General features: G+C 44.2%; 1 protein-coding gene across 1 annotated transcript; it reads right to left on the bottom strand.

The window, feature by feature from the left end:
* Positions 1-942: 942 nt before the first annotated feature.
* Positions 943-5,686, bottom strand: LOC133550742 (uncharacterized). The gene is made up of 3 exons (XM_061896746.1): positions 5,607-5,686; positions 1,978-2,057; positions 943-1,872 (listed from the first exon to the last, which is right to left on the bottom strand). Exons 2-3 carry the CDS (start codon positions 2,012-2,014, stop codon positions 1,430-1,432), a joined length of 480 nt encoding a protein of 159 aa, XP_061752730.1. The 5' UTR covers positions 2,015-2,057; positions 5,607-5,686; the 3' UTR covers positions 943-1,429.
* Positions 5,687-15,952: the final 10,266 nt, after the last annotated feature.

The raw sequence follows: 15,952 nt of genomic DNA, 5'->3' as shown, positions 1-15,952 counted from the left end.
CTGATGCAAAGTGGAAAAGTGTTCTGTGGTCTGACGAGTCCAGATTTCAAATTATATTTGGAAACGGTGGACGTGGTGTCCTCTGGACCAAAGAGGAAAACAACCATCCGGATTGTTGAAGGCGCAAAGTTAGAAGCCAGCATGTGTGATGGTATGGGGGTGCATTAGTGCCCAAGGCATGGGTAACTTACACATCTGTGAAGGCACCATTAATGCTGAAAGGTACATACAGGTTTTGGAGCAACATATGTTGTCATCCAAGCTACGTTATCATGGACGACCCTGCTTATTTCAGCAAAACAATGCCAAGCCACGTGTTACAACAGCGTGGCTTCATAGTAAAAGAGTGCAGGTACTTTCCTGGCCCGCCTGCAGTCCAGACCTGTCTCCCATGGAAAATGTGTGAAGCGTAAAATAGGACAGCGGAGACCCCGGACTGTTGAAGGACTGAAGCTCTACATAAAACAAGAATGGGAAAGAATTCCACTTTCAAAGCTTCAACAATTAGTTTCCTCAGTTCCCAAACGTTTATTGAGTGTTGTTAAAAGAAAAGGTGATGTAACACAGTGGTGAACATGCCCTTTCCCAACTACTTTGGCACATGTTGCAGCCATGAAATACTAAGTTAATTATTATTTGCAAAAAAAAAATAAAGTTTATGAGTTTGAACATGAAATATGTTGTCTTTGTAGCATATTCAACTGAATATGGCTTGAAAAGGATTTGCAAATCCTTGTATTCTGTTTATTTTTACATCGAACTAATTTGCCAACTCATATGGAAACGGGGTTCGTCGGTGTTTCATTAATAAATGTAAGTGTTTCAATATAAGATATACATGTTTCAATATCAAATGCAGATGTTTCAATGATAAACGTTGAAGTTTCAATATTAAATGTGGATGATTCAATGTTTCAATTGTGGGAAAAAAAGAGAGCAGTGTCAAGTTTGATTAGGTCATTTTATTGTTTGATTGATGACAAGAAAAACTGACAAGTAACAGAGAGCACAAAGACCTCATGATTTTCAATCATGCGTGACAGTGAATTGTGAATTATATTTATGTAGCGCTTTTCTCTAGTGACTCAAAGCGCTTCTACATGGTGAAACCCGATATCTAAGTTACATTTGAAGCAGTGTGGGGTGTCAGCGGGAGCAGGTGGGTAAAGTGTCTTCGTCCAAGGACACAACGGCAGTGGCTAGGATGGCGGGAGTGGGGATCGAACCTGGAACCCTCGAGTTGCCGGCATTGCCACTCGACCAACCGAGCTATACCGCTACACATCACCCGTAACCACACCCGCCCCCGGGGGGGGGTCATCAACAGAACAGGAACATGATCTCAGAAGTAAATGTCAAACTAATATCGCCGCAGTTCTAATTCCGATAAACTGCTGAGCGCTTTCTAAACTGTTAAGAGTTTAGCGGTTTAATGGGTGGTGGACACCTTTAATTTGACCACGCCGTCAATAACCTTGAAGGTAATGTGGCTGTTGGGATCCGCAGATTCGGGAATCCTGATGCAAAGTTCAATGCCTTCGGGCAAGACAAAACCGATGGGGATTAATGGAGCGTCACCGCCGCCATCACCGCCGCCATCACCCCCTTCGTCACCGCCGCCATCACCCCCTTCGTCACCGCCGCCATCACCCCCTTCGTCACCGCCGCCATCACCCCCTTCGTCACCGCCGCCATCACCCCCTTCGTCACCGCCGCCATCACCCCCTTCGTCACCGCCGCCATCACCCCCTTCGTCACCGCCGCCATCACCCCCTTCGTCACCGCCGCCATCACCCCCTTCGTCACCGCCGCCATCACCGCCGTCATCACCGCCGCCATCAGGGATATCGTCAGTCACTTGACTGTTTGTTCCTGTTGGATTGGAATGCCGTCACATACTTCCGGTGTACTTCAAGTATCGCAGTACAGTGTGTACAGTTCTGTACGTCATGTCCACTTTAGCGCCGGAGGACTTACCGACAAGCAGAAGCAGAAGGAGGAAAATCTTGATCATGGTTGTTTTTGTGTGTCCTGCGATGACCGAGAAGAAGTACGTCCTGTAAGACAGTGAAACACAAGACTGAATGCTTGACAGAAGGTAGGTGGTGTCCATCAGAAGATGTTCAGTGGTCAGGAAGACCATGGACACCTCTATCTCAACCATGTTGCTCTACCAGAGCCATGGTTGACTATTGTGTGTAGCCCTCTAGGACTCAAGTACAGCTCGCCCCGCTGGAAACTGTAGAAACTGAAAGCTGAACAAGGTTCCTTACAAATGCTGACGGATTGAACACAGAAATGTCAGGCTTGGGTTGGACTCCGCCAAGGCTGTCCTTTGTCACCGATTCTGTTCATAACTTTTATGGACAGAATTTCTAGGCGCAGGATTAGGTCTCTGCTTTTTGCAGATGATGTGGTCCTGATGGCTTCATCTGACCGGGATCTTCAGCTCTCACTGGATCGGTTCGCAGCCAAGTGTGAAGCGACTGGAATGAGAATCAGCACCTCCAAGTCCAAGTCCATTGTTCTCGCCCGGAAAAGGGTGGAATGCCATCTCCGGGTTGGGGAGGAGACCCTGCCCCAAGTGGAGGAGTTCAAGTACCTAGGAGTCTTGTTCACGAGTGAGGGAAGAGTGGATGGTGAGATCGACAGGCGGATCGGTGCGGCGTCTTCAGTAATGCGGACGTTGTACCGATCTGTTGTGGTGAAGAAGGAGCTGAGCCGGAAGGCAAAGCTCTCAATTTACCGGTCGATCTACGTTCCCATCCTCACCTATGGTCATGAGCTTTGGGTCATGACCAAAAGGATAAGATCACGGGTACAAGCGGCCCAAATGAGTTTCCGGGTCTCTCCCTTAGAGATAGGGTGAGAAGCTCTGCCATCCGGGAGGAACTCAAAGTAAAGCCGCTGCTCCTCCACATCGAGAGGAGCCAGATGAGGTGGTTTGGGCATCTGGTCAGGATGCCACCCGAACGCCTCCCTAGGGAGGTGTTTAGGGCACGTCCAACCGGTAGGAGGCAACGGGGAAGACCCAGGACACGTTGCGAAAATTATGTCTCCCGGCTGGCCCGGGAACGCCTCGGGATCCCCCGGGAAGAGCTAGACGAAGTGGCTGGGGAGAGGGAAGTCTGGGTTTCCCTGCTTAGGCTGTTGCCCCCGCGACCCGACCTCGGATAAGCGGAAGAAAATGGATGGATGGATGGATGTCAGGCTTGTCCCTGACGGTTTGGTTTATGTCTTTGTTTTTCCTCTGCATGTGTCTTTGTTTTGTCTGTTTCCTGTTTTTCTCCCTGGGCGTTGTTTCCCCTCAGCTCAGGCTGATTGGCACCTGGCCACACCTGGTGTCAATCAGCCCGGTCCTATTTTTACCTGCTTTGTCCTCCAGTCAGTGCTGGATAACGGTCGTGCCTGTCTTGTCGCTTGTAGCTTTGTCTACGTCTGTTCACTCTGCTCATGCCATAGTTCCGTCGTGTTTTTGTTCTTAGCCAAGTTTGTTATCCGCCTCGTACGCGCCTTCTGTTGGTACCCTTTTGGTTTGTTCTTGTTTTAGTGTTGAATTAAATCACGTTTTCTTACGCAATGCCTGCCTCCTTCTCTGCATCTTGGGGTTCGTCAAGAAAGTTTTATTGGAATACGATCGTCGTCGTTACATTTTGCAGGAATATCTTTCCCCCCCCCTGTTGTTATTTCCGGAAACTTGACAGAGGAGATGAGGACGAATGAAAAGAACTTTTGAGTTGCAATAATTTTTGTGTGAAATGAGATACAAACAGTAGCCAATCACAGTTGAAGAATTCATTATGTGTTTTTAATTTCATGTTGGGCCTGTCTCGGTTCTGTACACAATACCTAAATAAATTAAAGCTGCAAGCAGCGATGGACGGGACCGACTTTTGCTGGTGTTTCCTGCCTTTACCCATTCAACATAGCTTTTCTCTGCACATTACCTACCTTCCCTGCAACCTGGGGTCACACTGGTGCTTCTTTCTTTCACCCATACACGCTGGTGCTTCCTGCCATCACCCATTCAACATATCTTTACCTGCACAGTACCTACCTTCTCTGTATCCTGGAGTCAAACTGGTGCCTCCTTCTTTCACCCAGTCAACATATCTTTACCCGCACATTACCTACCTTTTCTGCATTGTGTGGTCACGCTAGTGCTTCCTGCTTTCAAGCGGCCATCTTGAGACGGCAGCAGCGCAGCAGCATCAGGTTCTTTGAAGGCTCGTAAAATCAAAACCGGAGCAGTTAGAAAAACTCTTTGCGCAACTTTCAATCAAAGGGGTTCAATCTCTTTCCTGTGTGAGTTTGAAGCCGACACAACAAACGCGCTCAGAGGAGATAATGTTTGAGAAAAAGTGATTGGGTTATACAAAACTTTTGTTTTGAAGGGGAAATTGCCAACTTCCTGTTGATTTTTGCTGAAGAATGTCAATCAATGAAATGTAGGCCTAAATGAGACCTACATAGAGGTCTTTATTTCATGTCTCTATGACATTCTTACCGGAAGTTATAAGCAGTTTTGTCTGTGTTTTCTTCCCAAGAGCAGTTTTGTCAGTGTTTTATTCCTAGGTGGCGATTTTGAGTTTTGGGGTTCGGTTTTTTACTAAATTGTAATTTTCACCAGTCCTGATGTGTTTGTCTAGTTTGATGATTTTTGAAGCATTTTAAGGCGGTCAAATTACAGCTCAAAGAGGCAAAAATGACATTGTTTAGGGAACTTTTGTTTTGAAGGGGTTTTTGCCAACTTTTTGTTGATTTTTGCTGAAGGCTGTAGGTGTATGAAATGTAGGTCTAAGTCAGACCTACATAGAGGTTTTTGTTTACTGTCCCTATGACATTCTTAACTGAAGTTACAATAAGTTCTGTCTGTGTTTTTTCCTAGGGGGCGCTGCAGTGCAATTTTGAGTTTTAGGGTTTGGTTTTTTACTAGATAGCAATTTTTCCTAGTCCTGATGTGTGTGTAAAATTTGGTGAGTTTTGAAACATGTTAAGAAGGTCAAATTACAGCTCAAAGAGTTGGCGGTATAATAATAATACACCCTTAGAAATACAATAGGGTCCTCTGTCCCAAAGGGACATTTGGTCCCTAAATATGGCATCAAATTACATCCCCTAAAGGCAACGTCCTATCCTTGATGCCACACCCTTTCAGTTGAGGACATACACCACGCTAAAGGTAAAAAGTCTGAATATGAAGAAAAAAATAAACCTAAAAAAATAAATGAAACTGTAAAACCCGCATGGATTTATCATTGAATGACGGTACGACTTTCTGACTGTTGGACCCTGTGGACAAAAGCCTGTTTTTTTTGTAGAACATAGTCAAGGAATCAAGGTAGACACGTACTGTACCACTTATCCATACGTCTCCAGTCTGACTTGTAGAAACTACCTGAACTGTGAAATGTGCTGGAAACACAAACCGCACCGGTCTACAGGAACATTGAAAAACTAAAGGCTCCAGAAACCTAGAGTACCTCAACTTTTGATGGACAATGCCAATGTCCAAGAGTACCATGGTCCTCTCTACATGCACAACACACACCACACTTTTCATCAATCGTCTTTATCCTGGAATCTAAGAAGAAGAAATGACTCACCGCACTGAAGAAGGTCTGCTGGTAGGGTTTGGACTGGAGCTCCTTCCCTGCCTTTATATATACAGCCGGGCATCTTGATCTGCCTCCTTCATCAAGTGGTTTGAGCAGAACCGGTTTGCCTGGGTCAATTAATTAAACCTGTTTTGCAGTTTTATAATAGGTTCACATCCGTGGCTTTCGGTCCCCTAGAGTGGGGAGCGTTGCCCACATTTGAGCTCCTCTCCAAGAATCTCATAGTCATCATTGCCCACTGGGTGTGAGTTCTCCTTGCCCACTGGGTGTGAGTTCTCCTTGCCCACTGGGTGTGAGTTCTCCTTGCTCCCTGGTTGTGAGTTCTCCTTGCCCACTGGGTGTGAGTTCTCCTTGCTCCCTGGTTGTGAGTTCTCCTTGCCCACTGGGTGTGAGTTCTCCTTGCCCACTGGGTGTGAGTTCTCCTTGCCCACTGGGTGTGAGTTCTCCTTGCTCACTGGTTGTGAGTTCTCCTTGCCCACTGGGTGTGATTTCTCCTTGCCCACTGGGTGTGAGTTCTCCTTGCCCACTGGGTGTGAATTCTCCTTGCTCACTGGTTGTGAGTTCTCCTTGCCCACTGGGTGTGAGTTCTCCTTGCCCACTGGGTGTGAGATCTCCTTGCCCACTGGGTGTGAGTTCTCCTTGCCCACTGGGTGTGAGTTCTCCTTGCCCACTGGGTGTGAGTTCTCCTTGCCCACTGGGTGTGAGTTTTCCTTGCCCACTGGGTGTGAGATCTCCTTGCCCACTGGGTGTGAGTTCTCCTTGCCCACTGGGTGTGAGTTCTCCTTGCCCACTGGGTGTGAGTTCTCCTTGCCCACTGGGTGTGAGTTCTCCTTGCCCACTGGGTGTGAGTTCTCCTTGCCCACTGGGTGTGAGTTTTCCTTGCCCACTGGGTGTGAGTTTTCCTTGCACACTGGGTGTGAGTTCTCCTTGCCCACTGGGTGAGTTCTCCTTGCCCACTGGGTGTGAGTTCTCCTTGCCCACTGGGTGTGAGTTCTCCTTGCCCTTATGTGGGTTCTTCCGGGGATGCCGTAGTGGTTTGTACAGTCCTTTGAGACATTTGTGATTTAGGGCTATATAAATAAACATTGATTGACATTGATTGATTCATGGAAGAAAAAATAATCTGAATTTATTAGTTTGAGCTATTGAGGATTACAAACCTGCCAGGGGCGGAGAAGCTGAAAAGGATTTTGTAGATAATGAGACACATTTGTTTAAATGGAGGACGCTATGTGCTCTCCGTGTTTATTGTGCAGGACGCCGGGGACAACAGGTACTTGCCAATTAGTTAGTGACACACCTGAACAATTTACTTTGGAAGTAGACAGACAACATTCACACTCACATTCACACACTAGAGACCATTTAGTGGTGCCAGTCAACCCAGAGGTGTGACCAAGTCATTGTTTTGCAAGTCACAAGTAAGTCTCTGCCCTCAAGTCTCGAGTCAAGACAGGCAAGTCCCGAGTCAAGTCCAAAGTCAAGAATGGAAAGTCCCAAGTCCTGCATTTTGAGGTTTGAGTCCTTTCAAGTCCTTTTAACCACAGACTAACATATTTACACAGATTGTGTATGCTTTTAAAACGCTGTATTTCATTTACTGAAACAAGTGCATTTGAAGTTGCAGGGAAAAAAAATAGTGCTGACATTCCATCCATCCATCCATTCATCTTCAATCAGAATCAGAATCAGAATCAGAATAGTTTTTATTACCATTGTTTGAGAACGGGTTCACAAACTAGGAATTTTTCTTGGTGCAACGGTGCAACATAGAAGACATATGAGACAGAATAGGTAATAAGATAAGCTGTAACTGAGCTATCAGATCTTGCTCTTGTTCAAGTATCTGATGGTCGTGGGGAAAAAACTGTTCAGGTGGCGGGAGGTGTGGGTCCCCTGCCTGAGGGGAGAGGGGAGAATAGTTTGCGTCCAGGGTGAGAAGAGTCAGCTGTGATCCGACCCACACGCCTCCTGGTCCTGGAGGAGAACAGGTCCTGGAGGGATGGGAGCTGGCAGCCAATCAACTTCTCAGCAGCACGTACAATGCGCTGCAGTCCATGTTTATCCTGGACTGTGGCACCGGGGAACCACACGGTGATGGAGGAGGTGAGGATGGACTCCATGATGGCTGAATAAAAGTGCACCAGCATCTTGGTCGGCACCTTAAGTTTCCTCAGCTGCCGCAGGAAGTACGTCCTCTGCTGGGCCTTCTTGATGAGGGAGCTGATGGTCGGCTCCCACTTGAGGTCTTGGGTGATGGTGGCGCCCAAGAAACGGAAGGAGTCCACAATGGAGACGGGAGTGGGTGAGGGGGGATAGTGGGGCTCTGACTTTCCTGAAGTCCATGATCTACTGTTTTCTGGGGGTTCAGCTCCAAGTTGTTGAGGCTGCACCAGGACGCCAGCCGGTCCACCTCTCTCCTGTAGGCTGACTCATCGCCATCTGAGATGAGCCCGATGAGGGTAGTGTCTTCCGCAAACTTCAGCAGCTTTACCGCCTGGTGACTGGAGGTGCAGCAGTTTGTATAAAGGGAGAAGAGCCAGGGGTAAAGTACACAGCCCTGAGGAGTACCAGTGTTAGTGGTTCGACTGTCCGTGACAATCTTCCCCAGCCGCACGTGCTGTCTTTGTTCTGTCAGAAAGAGGGAGTCGGGCACGCTGAGCTGGTAGAGCTTGTCTCGTGGCAGGCCAGTTCAACCGCTTATTCGGAATCGGGTCGCGGGGACAACAGCTCCAGCAGAGACCCCCAGATTTCCCTCTCCAGAGCAACATTAGCAACTTCCTCCTGGGGGATCCCGAAGTGTTCCGAGCCAGAGAGGAGATATGGCCCACATTCCAGTATGTGGGCTTGTATAAAGCCTCTGGGAGTTGAACGCCCCTGCCTTACATAGTTCTGAGTCACCCTTGGGCAAAGTGTAGCACCCAAATGCCCCCCCTCATCAGGGTTACGATACCCCCGTGGAAGAATATAAGAGAGGATGCGTTACCCGGCCCGGAGGAAGCCCGTGGCCCTCAGCTAAAGATGCTAAACCGACAGTTGACAGGTAGAAAAAAAAGATGCTAAACTGACAGTTGACAGGTAGAAAACTGAAATTCTAAACTGACATTTGACAGGTAGAAAACAAAGATGCTAAACTGACAGTCGACAGGTAGAAAACAAAGATGCTGAACTGACAATTGACAGGTAGAAAACAAAGATGCTGAACTGACAGTTGACAGGTAGAAAACAAAGATGCTGAACTGACAGTTGACAGGTAGAAAACAAAGATGCTGAACTAACAGTTGACAGGTAGAAAACAAAGATGCTAAACTAACAGTTGACAGGTAGAAAACAAAGATGCTGAACTGACAGTTGACAGGTAGAAAACAAAGATGCTGAACTGACGGTTTACAGGTAGAAAACAAAGATGCTAAACTAACAGTTGACAGGTAGAAAACAAAGATGCTAAACTGACAGTTGACAGGTAGAAAACAAAGATGCTAAACTGACGGTTGACAGGTATGAAACAAAGATGCTGAACTGACAGTTGACAGGTAGAAAACAAAGATGCTAAACTTGACAGTTGACAGGTAGAAAAAAAAGATTCTAAACCGACAGTTGACAGGTAGAAAACTGAAATTCTAAACTGACAGTTGACAGGTAGAAAAAAAAGATGCTAAACTGACAGTCGACAGGTAGAAAACAAAGATGCTGAACTGACAATTGACAGGTAGAAAACAAAGATGCTGAACTGACAGTTGACAGGTAGAAAACAAAGATGCTGAACTAACAGTTGACAGGTAGAAAACAAAGATGCTAAACTAACAGTTGACAGGTAGAAAACAAAGATGCTGAACTGACAGTTGACAGGTAGAAAACAAAGATGCTGAACTGACAGTTTACAGGTAGAAAACAAAGATGCTAAACTAACAGTTGACAGGTAGAAAACAAAGATGCTAAACTGACAGTTGACAGGTAGAAAACAAAGATGCTAAACTGACGGTTGACAGGTATGAAACAAAGATGCTGAACTGACAGTTGACAGGTAGAAAACAAAGATGCTAAACTTGACAGTTGACAGGTAGAAAAAAAAGATTCTAAACCGACAGTTGACAGGTAGAAAACTGAAATTCTAAACTGACCGTTGACAGGTAGAAAAAAAAGATGCTAAACTGACAGTCGACAGGTAGAAAACAAAGATGCTGAACTGACAATTGACAGGTAGAAAACAAAGATGCTGAACTGACAGTTGACAGGTAGAAAACAAAGATGCTGAACTAACAGTTGACAGGTAGAAAACAAAGATGCTGAACTGACAGTTGACAGGTAGAAAACAAAGATGCTGAACTGACAATTGACAGGTAGAAAACAAAGATGCTGAACTGACAGTTGACAGGTAGAAAACAAAGATGCTGAACTAACAGTTGACAGGTAGAAAACAAAGATGCTAAACTAACAGTTGACAGGTAGAAAACAAAGATGCTGAACTGACAATTGACAGGTAGAAAACAAAGATGCTGAACTGACAGTTGACAGGTAGAAAACAAAGATGCTAAACTAACAGTTGACAGGTAGAAAACAAAGATGCTAAACTGACAGTTGACAGGTAGAAAACAAAGATGCTAAACTGACGGTTGACAGGTATGAAACAAAGATGCTGAACTGACAGTTGACAGGTAGAAAACAAAGATGCTGAACTGACAGTTGACAGGTAGAAAACAAAGATGCTAAAGTGAGAGTTGACAGGTAGAAAACAAAGATGCTGAACTGACAGTTGACAGGTATGAAACAAAGATGCTAAACTGACAGTTGACAGGTAGAAAACAAAGATGCTAAACTGACAGTTGGCAGGTAGAAAACAAAGATGCTGAACTGACAGTTGACAGGTAGAAAACAAAGGTGCTAAACTGAGAGTTGACAGGTAGAAAACAAAGATGCTAAACTAACAGTTGACAGGTAGAAAACAAAGATGCTAAACTGACAGTTGACAGGTAGAAAACAAAGATGCTAAACTGACGGTTGACAGGTATGAAACAAAGATGCTGAACTGACAGTTGACAGTTAGAAAACAAAGATGCTGAACTGACAGTTGACAGGTAGAAAACAAAGATGCTGGACTGACAGTTGACAGGTATGAAAAAAAGATGATAAACTGATGGTTGACAGGTAGAAAACAAAGATGCTAAACTAACAGTTGACAGGTAGAAAACAAAGATGCTGAGCTGACAGTTGACGGGTAGAAAACAAAGATGCTAAACTAACAGTTGACAGGTAGAAAACAAAGATGCTGAACTGAGAGTTGACAGGTAGAAAACAAAGATGCTGAACTGACAGTTGACAGGTAGAAAACAAAGATGCTAAAGTGACAGTTGACAGGTAGAAAACAAAGATGCTGAACTGACAGTTGACAGGTAGAAAACAAAGATGCTGAACTGACGGTTTACAGGTAGAAAACAAAGATGCTAAACAAACAGTTGACAGGTAGAAAACAAAGATGCTGAACTGACAGTTGACAGGTAGAAAACAAAGATGCTGAACTGACAGTTTACAGGTAGAAAACAAAGATGCTAAACAAACAGTTGACAGGTAGAAAACAAAGATGCTGAACTGACAGTTGACAGGTAGAAAACAAAGATGCTGAACTGACAGTTGACAGGTAGAAAACAAAGATGCTGAACTGACGGTTGACAGGTATAAAACAAAGATGCTAAACTGACAGTTGATAGGTAGAAAACAAAGATGCTAAAGTGACAGTTGACAGGTAGAAAACAAAGATGCTGAACTGACAGTTGACAGGTATGAAACAAAGATGCTAAACTAACAGTTGACAGGTAGAAAACAAAGATGCTGAACTGACAGTTGACAGGTAGAAAACAAAGATGCTAAACTGACGGTTGACAGGTAGAAAACAAAGATGCTAAACTAACAGTTGACCTGTAGAAAACAAAGATGCTGAACTGACAGTTGACAGGTAGAAAACAAAGATGCTCAACTGACAGTTGACAGGTAGAAAACAAAGATGCTAAACTGACGGTTGACAGGTATAAAACAAAGATGCTAAACTGACAGTTGACAGGTAGAAAACAAAGATGCTAAAGTGACAGTTGACAGGTAGAAAACAAAGATGCTGAACTGACAGTTGACAGGTATGAAACAAAGATACTAAACTAACAGTTGACAGGTAGAAAACAAAGATGCTGAACTGACAGTTGACAGGTAGAAAACAAAGATGCTAAACTGACGGTTGACAGGTAGAAAACAAAGATGCTAAACTAACAGTTGACCTGTAGAAAACAAAGATGCTGAACTGACAGTTGACAGGTAGAAAACAAAGATGCTGAACTGACAGTTTACAGGTAGAAAACAAAGATGCTAAACAAACAGTTGACAGGTAGAAAACAAAGATGCTGAACTGACAGTTGACAGGTAGAAAACAAAGATGCTGAACTGACAGTTGACAGGTAGAAAACAAAGATGCTAAACTGACGGTTGACAGGTATAAAACAAAGATGCTAAACTGACAGTTGACAGGTAGAAAACAAAGATGCTAAACTGACAGTTGACAGGTAGAAAACAAAGATGCTAAACTGACAGTTGACAGGTAGAAAACAAAGATGCTGAACCGACAGTTGACAGGTAGAAAACAAAGATGCTGAACTGACAGTTGACAGGTAGAAAACAAAGATGCTGAACTGACAGTTGACAGGTAGAAAACAAAGATGCCAAACTGACGGTTGACAGGTATAAAACAAAGATGCTAAACCGACAGTTGACAGGTAGAAAACAAAGATGCTAAACTGACAGTTGACAGGTAGAAAACAAAGATGCTAAACTGACAGTTAGAAAACAAAGATGCTGAACCGACAGTTGACGGGTAGAAAACAAAGATGCTAAACTGACAGTTGACAGGTAGAAAACAAAGATGCTGAACTGACAGTTGACAGGTAGAAAACAAAGATGCTGAACTGAAAGTTTACAGGTAGAAAACAAAGATGCTAAACAAACAGTTGACAGGTAGAAAACAAAGATGCTGAACTGGCAGTTGACAGGTAGAAAACAAAGATGCTGAACTGACAGTTGACAGGTAGAAAACAAAGATGCTAAACTGACAGTTGACAGGTAGAAAACAAAGATGCTAAACTGACAGTTAGAAAACAAAGATGCTGAACCGACAGTTGACGGGTAGAAAACAAAGATGCTAAACTGACAGTTGACAGGTAGAAAACAAAGATGCTGAACTGACAGTTGACAGGTAGAAAACAAAGATGCTGAACTGAAAGTTTACAGGTAGAAAACAAAGATGCTAAACAAACAGTTGACAGGTAGAAAACAAAGATGCTGAACTGGCAGTTGACAGGTAGAAAACAAAGATGCTGAACTGACAGTTGACAGGTAGAAAACAAAGATGCTAAACTGACGGTTGACAGGTATAAAACAAAGATGCTAAACCGACAGTTGACAGGTAGAAAACAAAGATGCTAAACTGACAGTTGACAGGTAGAAAACAAAGATGCTGAACCGACAGTTGATGGGTAGAAAACAAAGATGCTAAACTGACAGTTGACAGGTAGAAAACAAAGATGCTGAACTGACAGTTGACAGGTAGAAAACGAAGATGCTAAAGTGACAGTTGACAGATTTCTGTTTGTGTATGCTAGCTCCCGCCTTAGCTTCCTTGGTGAGAACACCTTTGTTTTCCCCTGTATGATTTGTCCCAATAAATCATCTCCTACCTGCACGCTGTGTCCGGAGTCCGTCTGCATCTTGGGACGATGACCCCCGCATCACCATGAGACCCGGTCGTAACACTCTTGTCTTTTCCAAGGACTTGAATGCAGTGCTTGAATGGGTGAATAGCAATGGACTGGTTTTATATACGACTAAAACTACCAGTATAGTCTTTGGTTCTAAACACAAATCATTTCCTACCTGCACACTGTGTCCCAAGTCCGTCTGCATCTTGGGACAATGACCCCCGCATCACCATGAGACCCGGTCGTAACACTCTTGTCTTGCCCTCCCGATAACAGTTCAAGATGCTACCTCAGTAAAAGCATTTAAGTCCCATCTTAAAACTAATTTGAATACCCTAGTCTTTAGATAGAACCGCCATTTTCGACCAGTTGATCTGCCGTTTATTTTATTTTCTGCTCTGAACCTGAACCTGTGCCCCCCTTCCACGAGGGCAAGGGGGGCACAGGTTCGGTGGCCACGGATAAAGTGCTGGCTGTCCAGGGTCGGGACCCGGGGTGGAGTGCTCGCCTGTGCATCGGTTGGGGACATCTCTGCGCTGCTGACCTGTCTCCGCTCGGGATGGTCTCCTGCTGGCCCCATTATGGACTGGACTCTCACTATTATGTTAGATCTACCGAGGAATGGACTCTAGCTATTATGTAAGATCCACTATGGACTGGACTCTCTCTATTATGCTAGATCCACCATGGACTGGACTCTCGCCATTATGTTAGACCCACTATGGACTGGGCTCTCTCTATTATGTTAGATCCACTATGGACTGGACTCTCGCTATTATGTTAGATCCACTATGGACTGGACTCTCACTATTATGTTAGATCCACTAAGGACTGGACTCTCACTATTATGTTAGACCCACTATGGACTGGGCTCTCTCTATTATGTTAGATGCACTATGGACTGGACTCTCGCTATTATGTTAGACCCACTATGGACTGGGCTCTCTCTATTATGTTAGATCCACTAAGGACTGGACTCTCACTATTATGTTTAATCCACTATGGACTGGACTCTCACTATTATGTTAGATCAACTATGGACTGGACTCTCACTATTATGTTAGATCCACTATGGACTGGACTCTCACTATTATGTTAGATCAACTTTGGACTGGACTCTCACACTATTATGTTAGATCCACTATGGACTGGACTCTCACTATTATGTTAGATCCACTATGGACTGGACTCTCACTATTATGTTAGACCCACTATGGACTGGACACTCTTTATTATGTTGGATCCACTATGGACTGGACTCTCACTATTATGTTAGATCCACTATGGACTGGACTGTCACTATTATGTTAGATCCACTATGGACTGGACTCTCACACTATTATGTTAGATCCACTATGGACTGGACTCTCACTATTTTGTTAGATCCACTATGGACTGGACTTTCACACTATTATGTTAGATCCACTATGGACTGGACTCTCACACTATTATGTTAGATCCACTACGGACTGGACTCTCACTATTATGTTAGATTCTCTATGGACTGGACTCTCACTATTATGTTAGATCCACTATGGACTGGACTCTCACTATTATGTTAGATCCACTATGGACTGGACTCTCACTATTATGTTGGATCCACTACGGACTGGACTCTCACTATTATGTTGGATCCACTATGCACTGGACTCTCACTATTATGTTAGATCCACTACGGACTGGAATCTCACTATTATGTTAGATCCACTATGGACTGGACTCTCACTATTATGTTAGATCCACTATGGACTGGACTCTCACTATTATGTTAGATCCACTACAGACTGGACTCTCACTATTATGTTCGATCCACTATGGACTGGACTCTCACTATTATGTTAGATCCACTATGGACTGGACTTTCACACTATTATGTTAAATCCACTATGGACTGGACTTTCACACTATTATGTTAGATCCACTATGGACTGGACTCTCACTATTATGTTGGATCCACTACGGACTGGACTCTCACTATTATGTTAGATCCACTATGGACTGGAATCTCACTATTATGTTAGATCCACTATGGACTGGACTCTCACTATTATGTTAGATCCACTATGGACTGGACTCTCACTATTATGTTAGATCCACTATGGACTGGACTCTCACTATTATGTTAGATCCACTATGGACTGGACTTTCACACTATTATGTTAGATCCACTATGGACTGGACTTTCACACTATTATGTTGGATCCACTACGGACTGGACTCTCACTATTATGTTCGATCCACTATGGACTGGACTCTCACTATTATGTTAGATCCACTATGGACTGGATTCACACTATTATGTTAGATCCACTATGGACTGGACTTTCACACTATTATGTTAGATCCACTATGGACTGGACTTTCACACTATTATGTTAGATCCACTATGGACTGGACTCTCACTATTATGTTGGATCCACTACGGACTGGACTCTCACTATTATGTTGGATCCACTACGGACTGGACTCTCACTATTATGTTAGATCCACTATGGACTGGAATCTCACTATTATGTTGGATCCACTATGGACTGGACTCTCACTATTATGTTGGATCCACTACGGACTGGACTCTCACTATTATGTTAGATCCACTATGGA

Source organism: Nerophis ophidion, linkage group LG04, assembly GCF_033978795.1.
Source record: "Nerophis ophidion isolate RoL-2023_Sa linkage group LG04, RoL_Noph_v1.0, whole genome shotgun sequence".
NCBI lineage: Eukaryota > Metazoa > Chordata > Actinopteri > Syngnathiformes > Syngnathidae > Nerophis > Nerophis ophidion.
Note: the sequence above shows the minus strand (reverse complement) of the source record. Positions and strands in the feature narration are given on the sequence as shown.

Coding starts and splice junctions, on each gene's coding strand:
- LOC133550742 (XM_061896746.1), bottom strand. CDS start 2,014: ATGATCAAGATTTTCCTCCTTCTGCTTCTGCTTGTCG. Junction 1,873..1,977: donor CCTTCTGCTTCTGCTTGTCG/GTAAGTCCTCCG, acceptor CCAATCCAACAG/GAACAAACAGTCAAGTGACT.